The sequence below is a fragment of the Ptychodera flava genome, chromosome 15 (assembly GCF_041260155.1).
Source record: "Ptychodera flava strain L36383 chromosome 15, AS_Pfla_20210202, whole genome shotgun sequence".
NCBI classification, from domain to species: Eukaryota; Metazoa; Hemichordata; class Enteropneusta; family Ptychoderidae; genus Ptychodera; species Ptychodera flava.
In genome coordinates this window covers 13,316,451-13,326,816 of record NC_091942.1, presented here as the reverse complement: position 1 = coordinate 13,326,816, position 10,366 = coordinate 13,316,451, and the positions used below count along the sequence as shown (strand labels likewise).

General features: G+C 36.8%; 1 protein-coding gene across 1 annotated transcript; it reads right to left on the bottom strand.

Moving 5' to 3' along the window:
- Positions 1-3,079: 3,079 nt before the first annotated feature.
- On the bottom strand, positions 3,080-3,901 carry LOC139152252 (uncharacterized). The gene has a single exon (XM_070725394.1). The coding sequence runs from the start codon at positions 3,899-3,901 to the stop codon at positions 3,080-3,082; it is 822 nt and encodes a 273-aa protein (XP_070581495.1).
- Between the last annotated feature and the right edge of the window lie 6,465 nt (positions 3,902-10,366).

Genomic DNA, 10,366 nt, shown 5'->3' with positions numbered 1-10,366 from the left:
TACATCGTTGTTTGAAATCATGAAGAAATACAGACTCATTCCCTACATTCTGTGATTCCCAAATAATACCAAAACCAAAAGTGAACAAAATATCTTTGACATGTTTTGCCCAACACATATAACCCTTCGAGGCCATTTCAAATTGATAATTATAGCATTGTTTGATGTATCTAGTATCATCACTGTGAATGAGTTTTATCCAGTATTTAATTATCCGTGATAATCGAAGGGTTCTTAGAGAATGACGTCCAAGCTCACCTAGGACAGCGGCATTACATGTTGAATAACTCACTTGCAGAATATACTTACAAATGAAAGGTATACCTTTTCAACATCATTACCCTCATGAAACCCCCAGATTTCACAACCATACATGAGTATTGGCAAAATCTTACAATCAAAGATACGCAACGCAATGTCAACATCCACATTTTTAAATTCACTTAAACGTCTTTTGACATTGAAAATTGCCTTCTTTGCTTGTTTTGCTAAGTTTTCCTGGGCATGAGACCAAACTCCAGTACAAGACAAAGAAATTCCCAGGTAATTGAAATAAGATACAGTTTCTAGATCTCTACCATCTAAATTCCATTTTTCATAATTTTTTTAACCTACCACTGTTTCTAAAAACAACAACTTTGGTTTTTGATACATTAATTTTCAGTTTCCACAACTTACAATAATGGGATAATTTATTTAGTTGTCTTTGCAGTCCAATAACAGAACTGCTAAATATTGATAAATCATCTGCGAAAGAGAGATACAAAAGTTTTAAGACCCCAACATAAACACCCGAATATAATCCACTCCAAAGGGTTTTACCGATATCGTCTATAAAAAGGTTAAACAAAAGAGGAGATAACACAGAGCCCTGTTGGACACCAAAAGTACATTGAAAAAACTCGGTAATCCCATGTGGTGTCCTTACACTGGCTTTGACTTGATTATACATGGATCTTAAAACTTTTATCATTTTTCCTTTTAAACCAAGTTTGAGAAGTTTATAAAACAATGAGTAATGGTCTATTCTGTCGAACGCCTTTTCGAAATCTATGAACGCACAATAAAGTCTGGATTTATGTTTTGACAAATATTTCCAGACTGCAGAGTCAAGAACAAAAAGATTGTCTACAGTACTTCGATCTTTTCTAAAACCCGACTGAGCTTCTGAAATAGGACAGTTGGTTTCAACAAAATCAAGCAAACGAACATACATTATATTACAGAAAATCTTACTTACAATAGGAAGTAAGGTAATGCCTCTATAGTTACAAACTGAGTCACGAGCCCCTTTCTTAAAAAGAGGTACTATCATGCCTTTCACCCATTCAGAGGGAAAACAACCAGAATTAAGAATACCATTAAACAGGTTGAGCAAAATTATTCTGAATTCGTTACAACTAAATTTAAAAAACTCCACTGGCATACCATCGATACCTGCAGCCTTTCCCGTCTTTAGCTTACTAATAGCCATGTCTAATTCATCAAGTGATATTTGACTGTCAAGTAAGTAAGTATCCAATAAAGTAATATCTTGCATATCATCATTTACCCGGATCCTGTAAAATATTCATTTACAAAATCTTCAATCTCTACATAGAAATCATTATTAGCATCATCAATATTCCCAGGAGTGTTGAATAAATCAGCAAAATAATCAAACCATTCCTTCGGGGAAATTGAATCAGGTGGACCTGGGGTGAACTGTCTCAGCATAGACCAAAAGCGCCCTGAGTTTGAATCCATAGCGGCATCAAGTAAACTCTTCTGCTTCTGCAAGTCATACTGTTTCTTTTTAAGTTTCAAAAGGTTACGGTAAGTGCGCTGCAGTGATTTAAATTCATGAAATGACGATGATGTACGCATAAATTTGTGTGTTTTTAACGCGCGCTTCACTTTCAATTTGAGAGATTCACAATCTCTATCCCACCAAGCATTTCTAGTACTCTTTGGATTTTTTGTTGAACACATTTTCATAGAAGAAAGCGAATTGTAAACTAAAACATTCAGTGAGGAAACGGCGGTTTCGATGTCTCCTTCTGCAATAAGCTGATTAATTTCACTAATATCGGGACCCTCTGAAGCAACTGCCCAAAATCTATTCACTTTTTCGAGAGCACACACATCCCATTTACAACTAAATATATCACTGCTTAAAAGATTCGCAGCAGTGCCTGGCAAAATAACTTTTACTTTGGTCAATGGTAATAACTTAAGTTTAAATACTACAGGTTGGTGGTCAGATTCAGTTCTAGTGTCAATATAAACATCTGATAAAAGATACAAATCTCTATATGGCAGCAAAACATAATCTATCACACTTCCGCCATTTTCAGTAATGTAAGTATAACCGCCGCTATCATGCTCTTTAAAAAATCTGCCATTTACAATTCTCAGACCCGTACTTTTACAGAGATTGAGTAAACGTCTACCATAGTCATTTATAAAAGAGTCACACGACTCACGTAATGGCAAAATAGGGTCTAAATCATAGTCATCAACAGGTAGAAAATCATTGGAACTTTCTAGATCATCCGAGAGACAACCCGTACGGGCGTTGAAGTCGCCACAGACAATAACTGGACAGTCATTGTACATGGACGTAAACTTGGCAAGTTTATCTTCTAAAATTTGAAACAATACATCATTAGCATACTGAGATGAGTCCCTCTGGTGATAAGTATACAATGCAAATTGGCAATGAATCGATTGCATAGCTATTTTTAAAACACACCTTAGCCCAAAGGAGATCTTCCGTTGATCCAATCAACTGTTGAACACTAGAACAAATTCCACCTGAATATCTTCCAAACTGTGCAAGTTTCTTTCTAAATAAATTGACTGCATGATAGTTCGAAATATCAAACTGAAAAGAATTACGTGCCCATGTCTCTATTAAACAAATAATGTCAAAATTAGTTATATAAGACAAAAAATCTCTATCTATAAACTTGGTACTCAAACCATTAATGTTCCAACAAAGAAATGCAATGTCATCGTTACTCGATTGATCGTTTACATTTTGCTGTATAGTGACTGTGTCATGTTCAGGTGTTATACGTTGGCCTTGGCCTGACCCCTAGCGTCGACTGCTACCTATAGCACGGATATCATTGAGCGAGTCATCAAAGATGTACAATGTTCCATCAATCTTGAGCTTGTCGTAGTTCAAAAAAGCCCGCTTTCCTTCCTCTCTCGCCTTTTTCAGAAATGGACCAAGCTTTTTCCTCGTTTCCCGTGTCTTTGGTGAAAAATCTTCCGAAATTCTAAGTGTTGAATTCTTCAATGCGGATCTTGCTCGTTGCAGAACCAGGTCCCTCTGCTTGTAGCGTGCAAACTTAGCGATTATTGGTTGAGGGTGTGATTTTGCATTAGTCAGTCGATGGACTCTGTCAAATTCGAAGTGTTCACCATTTAGCCCAAGTTGCTCTGATATTACTGCCTTGACTTTATTTTCTGATTCTTCCCACGTTTCATTACTTGCCTGGTCGACGTTGAAAAATATCAAATTGTCTCGCTTCATTCGGCCTTTCATGTCATCAAGTTCGCGAGATAAACCATTTACACTATCTCTCAGAATTTTGTTTTGCTCGGCCAGTCCCGCAAAATCTCGATGACTTTGTTTCAGTTCATTTCTTAACGTGGTAACTTCTTCTTTCAACTCTTCTACTCTACCATACATTTCATTTACAGACTTGTCGAACTGCTGTTTTAGATCAGTTTTCAAATCTCTTATTTCACGCATAATGTCATTTAGACCAACTTCACTTGCCGCTCCTGAGTCACTTGCAGCATCAGAACCAGTATCAGTAGCTTTATCGTCACCTTGATTTGTCCACTCAGTAATTTTCGTATGTCGTAATGACCTAGGGCCGTGGTTCAGTTCGATGTCTCCGCACATGGCTAGCAGTGAATGCATACGTGGACATTGCTTTGTAGAACAACATACTTTGTAAAGCTCGTTGAACTGGTAACGGAACGACAGTCGAACGAAACAAAACTTACGTTTTCTAAAACTTCGGTTGTTCTCTTCATAGACTGATAGGTTAAATATCTTGGAGATGTTTTGCTGTGAGAGTAGATGACCCAGATATATATATATATATATATACATACATATATATATATATATATATATATATATATTATATATATATATATATATATATATATATATATATATATATATATATATATATATATATATAGACGCATACAGATGACCTCGTGGAAAATTACAGGGCTCGATGCTAAAGCAGAGCGTTATAAATAATAACACAAATTACTTTAAGTTTCACTTCTGTCTGCAGATTGCAGGATGCATGACATATATTATTTCTTTGTACTTGACGTTAATACACACAATTACTTGGCAAATCTTACCCCTCAGTCTATGACTGAGCATCGTCAAAATGTTTACAATCACTCGGATATTTATCAAGCTCCGAACTTACTCCACTGTTCATTTTGCCGACAGTATGCACTCTGTGTATTGGCTTATTCACTTGGATGTTATTTGTTTTTCTTGACCTTTGGCCTCACTCCCCTGTTACCATGAGTTTGTTTCTTTTATGGCTTTTGAAATTTCCACCGCAAATACTGTGGACATTGCCTTGTTTATAGCAAGGACTATGCAGTCCAACATAACTGTGGGGATTTGGAATCAGTTTTCACACTCTTAAAAATTAAATTTCTCTATTTTAGGTAAGTCTCAATTTTAGCTAAACGGGTAACAATCTCGAGTAACAAATCCTGCCAACCTGAACCCTGAGCTGAATGTTCATCAACACAGAGTAAATTGTACAATGTGTCTGATATTCTTTAAAATCGGTCGACCCATCAAACACCTGTGGTCCCACAATGCCTTTAAAATTCAAGCAACTCGACGCCATGTAATGTCTATGAGGACTTAGCAGTTATACTTCATTGCAAGCTACATGTACGATGAATCACGGTGGAGGGACTGTGGATGAATATCTGATGCAGACACCTCGTTTCGGGGACCCAGGGAACTTTTCTATAACTCTAGCATCTACCTCACCCTTCAAACACTTGAGATATGCTAACAATTGACTCTCTCTGCAGTTTATGTATACCATCCAAAAAGCTATGCATAACAATGGCGACATCTCATCCCGCTCAAAACACTCACCACACCCAGACACATAAACACCTAACCCTAGTTATAAAGTTGATAAATGCTAGGCACTCTGACTTTGTTCCTATATGATCCAATAAGGAGTGTCATGCCCAAAGAGAACGGCAATCAACTTTCAACTTCACTCGATGGTTCAACTTCTCGAGGACAAAGACAAACGAATACTGCCTGTACAGGAGTTGAAACTAAAATTAGTCATCCATAAAAGAGGTCCGCAGTCATAAAAAAATTGAAAGGTTATGCAAATTACCTGTCACGTGATAGTTATGTAATCAATGGTGTCACTGTGATAAAAACTATATTCCCCTATAACTAGGATTTCAGAAAATATATAATTTACGGGGTTCTGAGAATTGTCAGGTTAAAAAGGTCAATTACTTGTCTTGCACCCTTAACTCCCACTATAAAGTCCCACGGAAACAGTTTCTTCTTGGATTTTAGCAAAATCATGTGACTTGAGGTTGGAGGTTGACAACATAATTGGTGTAAGCACAGGTACTCATGACATGTCGAGCTCAAATTAAATGTGTAGCCGAACCTGTGCAATCGTTGGAACTCGGTCATGATGTGGTACAAATCGCCAGAGCGTTTGGTGCTTTTTCTCCCAATCAAACTATGAAGCCCAACGGAAACATATTTTTCTTGGATTTCAGCGAAATCGTGTGACTTGTGGTTGGTCAAAATCAAAATGACTTGTATTAAGTAACTAATCCCAAAGGAGACAGAGATCTATCAATCACGCTTGCTCACTCCTCCCCTGTGAGCGTGTAAATGTCACAATATCACATCATTTTATTAACGTATTTTAAGAATTTTCTAGTGTTAGGAGGCCACTGCCCCCTTCTCAACCCCCACCCCACGTTGCTCCTCACATCACATTTGTCATTACGTCTTTCATTTTGCAAAGGAAAGCCTTTTTATCATAAAAGTGACGCCGTCACACCTTCCTGTTTAGTACCAAATATTCAAATTAAATCATGAAAAATGAACAAAATCTCAGCATTTTCATGGCATATTTTCTAACGCTTGTGGCCAGGAGACACACTTTTTCCCAAACATTATTTTCAACATAGCACAAAAAGTAACATCTAGAATAACAACAATACCGCAACAATAATACAACAACAATAGCAATTATAAAAAAAATAAATGGGCACCCGTATAAATGGTAACCAAGAAAAAATATAATTTGACGCAAGTTTGGCAATAGAAAATAATTGCTGTCACAAGTAACGTGAAAATAACATCACTATTTCCTCCCCTTCCCTCCCCAGAAATCAAATGGATTTCAACTTCCTGGTCAAGTGGTTTTGAATCGGTAGCAAGGGGATGCTGTTTTGAGGTAGATTCGATCCCCTTGGGTGCCATAGTTAATTTATATTGATTGTAGTGTCGTTTAACGATGAGATACACGTTTCACGATACTTATTTTAATCCAGTATTTCACCTGCTATAACACCTGCTAAAATAGTAAAACGATGTTTCAAGCACTTTACTGTGATGCTTAATTTGTCTCATTATAAAGTGATAATATATGATAACCCTGTTGCTTTCCGAGTGTGTCATAGGAAAGAAGGATGTAATGATACACATTCTGTTGTAACTTCGACCTTCTAGTTCTACCTTGCCGTCACAAGATAGTATATTTTGTATACAAAAACTTTCTTGTAAGCGCAAGGTATTAGATGAACAAGATTAAACTATTCAGAAGGCAAAAGATACCATTATGTTCACAAAAGTATGATAGTAACACGCTGGCACTTATTAATTTCTCGTGCACAAGATTACATATGGTGCTAGATACTATCTGGTGCGCACAGATAGTATCAGGTGCGCACCAGATAGTTTCTGGTGTGCACAAGATAGTATCTGGTGCGCACCAGATAGTATCTGGTGCGCACCAGATACTATCACGTGCGCACATGATACTATCTGGTGCGCACCAGATAGTATCTATTGCGCACGGGAAACCATCTGGTGAGCACGGGAAACCATCTGGTGCGCACCAGATAGTACCAGATACCATCTCGCAGGCACCTGATAGTAAGACATGCGAAAGTGCTAGTATATCCAGTGCCCCAGATAAGATATTTTATCATGCTCACAGGATGCTAATTTACCAAGCACAATAATAATAGTTTATTTGGTATTATATAATATCAGTATATTGATGGCGCAAATACAGCGATCTGATTGGTCGAGACGCGAAAAGAAACATGGTATATTGGCGATATACCACGGTTGCCATACGCGCGAGCTCGTAGCTTGACCAAAATCCATTTTTTGACATTCCACGCCAGAATTTCAACACACTGTTATGATATAATAGCAATAAATCACACCCAGCGACGGTATACCACTCGATTTTGATCAGTTCACTTCATATATGCACTCGCTGTAGCGAGTGCATATATTAAGTGAACTGGTCAAAATTTCGTGGTATACCGTAGCTTGGTGTGCTTTATTGCTTAAATATAGTAAGTATCTCTGGAAAGGTATATTTACAGTATATTTTCTCTTTCTTCTGAAATTGTAAAAAATATACTTTGATATAATCAATATTGTACGATGAAGTGGAGAGTTTATCAGATTTATAAATTTCCTGAGATTTATAAATTTCATAATAATATGGTGAAAGAAAACATTTTCTCAAAACAGTTTAAACAGGACACACCAAACAGAAGTGAAACTCATTTTCAATCTGATGCATATCACATAACGGGCATAGCCTGTCTTCCCTTGGCATGTTCTCAAATCGACCACTTTCTATGCGGAGATTATGGTTTGAAAATCTGAATTTACAGAGAGCCCTTCTAAATATATCAATATTCACAACACATAAATATTTCTCGAAGACAAGGTTATTTTTATACAGTCGATAAGTTTCCAGCTTGGAGACAGCAACAAGATTCATTTTCCATTGCCAGGAACCAATATTAGAGGATCTTCGTTTGAAAACAGAAAGAAAAGTGACCTCATTGCCTACGGTTTGCATTACCCAAACAATAACAAAACCAAAGCTACATAAAAGGTCTTTAACATTTTTAGCCCAGCAACAGTACCCCTTTTCTGCCATATCTAATTGATAATTATAAAATTGTTTAATATATGTAGCATTGTCACTGCGTAACAATTTCAGCCAGTATTTAGTTAATGAGGCAAGGTCACTAATTGTAATGACAATCTACCATTTCTCCCAAAACAGCAGAGTTACACGTTCTTGTACTAACTTTAAGGACATACTTACAAAATTTAGTCATGAACTTTATCAATATCAAAACCGTTAACACGATTGGAACTAATTTAGGATAATTGGATGGTGAAGTTAGGCCGTTTTAACCTGCAAATGTAGACTCATCTGCTTTTCTTTGTAAGTTACAGACTTGTTTTTATGAGTAATTTGTAATATTGCAACATTCAGCTATGTGGCACCCAACCCTTTTGAGAAATTTGAAAAATATGAATATCCAATTATCCCAAATTAGTTCCAATCGTGTTTCTTATGAAACCCCAACACTACACATCCATAAATGAGAATTGGTAATACTTTACAGTCAAATATTCTTAAAGCTATATTAATATCGAGATCGTTAAATTTATGCAACTTCTTTTAATATTATACACTGCTTTTGTGCGGCCAAGTTTTCTTGGGCACTTGTCCCGATACCTGAGCAGGAAATATTACACCAAGGTAATTAAAATAAGAATCTACTTCCACCTGTGTTCCTTCCAAATACCATTTTTCATAATTTTTCAACCTCCCTCCATTTCTAAAAACCATAATTTTTGTCTTGCCTGCATTGATTTTTTAACTTCCATTTCTTACAGTAATTGCTAAGTTTATCTAGTTCTCGTTGCAACCCAACTACATTACTGGAAAAAAATAATTAAATCGTAAGCAAATAATAAATACTTATCTTTAAGATTCCAACATACACTCCACTAAAGAGACCACTATTCAGCGTTACTGCAATGTCATCAATAAAAAGATTAAACAAAAGAGGAGAAAGTACAGAGCCTTGCTTGACTCCAAATGTACAGATAATACTATCTGGTGCGCACGAGATACTATCTGGTGCGCACGTGATAGTATCAGGTGCGCACCAGATAGTATCTCGTGCACACCTGATACTATCTGGTGCGCACGAGATATTATCACGTGCACACGAGATACAATCTGGTGCGCACGAGAAACTATCTCTTGCTCATCAGATAGTATCCGGTGCACACCTGATACTTTCTGGTGCGCACCAGATACTATCTGGTGCGTACGAGAAAGTATCTGTGCGCACCTGATATTATCTGGTGCGCACCTGATACTATCTGGTTCGCACCTGATACTATCTGGTGCGCACCAGATACTATCTGGTTCGCACCAGATACTATCTCGTGCGCACCAAATAGTATCTCATATGCATCTCATATGTGTCAGTCAGTATCGGCCACCGTTGTGCTTCCTAAATCTGTATAGAAACTGTCACAGTAGCTCTCACAACTCTCTCCTTTCCATGTACTATCTGAATTTGATTGACAGACATGCTTTTGAACTAATCCTCAAAAATTTGCCTGGTGAACTTTGAGATCATGTTGCTGGGCAATTTTGATGAAACCAGTGAGAAAACATTAAATGATTAGAGCCAGAATACTATGCCTTTGAGGTAGTCAAGTCTACTGATGATTCCTCAGACTGACATTTTCTTATCAACAGATTCAAAAGCTCATAAAACACTTATTGCAACTTGCAAATCTTCCTACCGTATAATATTGGTCAAAAGGTACGTTTTCGGGATAAATGTGACATCGATGATTTCTCTCAATGTCAAACATTCGATATGAATAACATATATTGCCATAAAGGACGGAAGTATACTTTCATTTAAAAATCCGACATCGGCAATGTGTCGTTAAATGGGGATTGCTCATACAATGTCAACTGAGTCAGAAAGGATAGTTTCATCATGAAATAAAACATGTATCACATCGATGATTTTTTCAGAAACCAGATGTAAATTAAATAGCTTTGTTTTGAATGAAACATATGGATTTATAACCAAATTTTCTTTAAAAATGATTCAGGAGATGATATTCCTTCAGTACAATCATTCTTGAGCACTAAGGGTGATTGCTACTCACTGAACAAATTGCAAAAGGAGAACAAGAAAGAGGTTTAATCTTCAAATCGGCAAAGTGTGACCAGGTGAAGAAATT

Bases quoted from the DNA above. Each gene is read 5' to 3' on its own strand.
- LOC139152252 (XM_070725394.1), bottom strand. From the start codon at position 3,901: ATGTGCGGAGACATCGAACTGAACCACGGCCCTAGGTCATTACGACAT.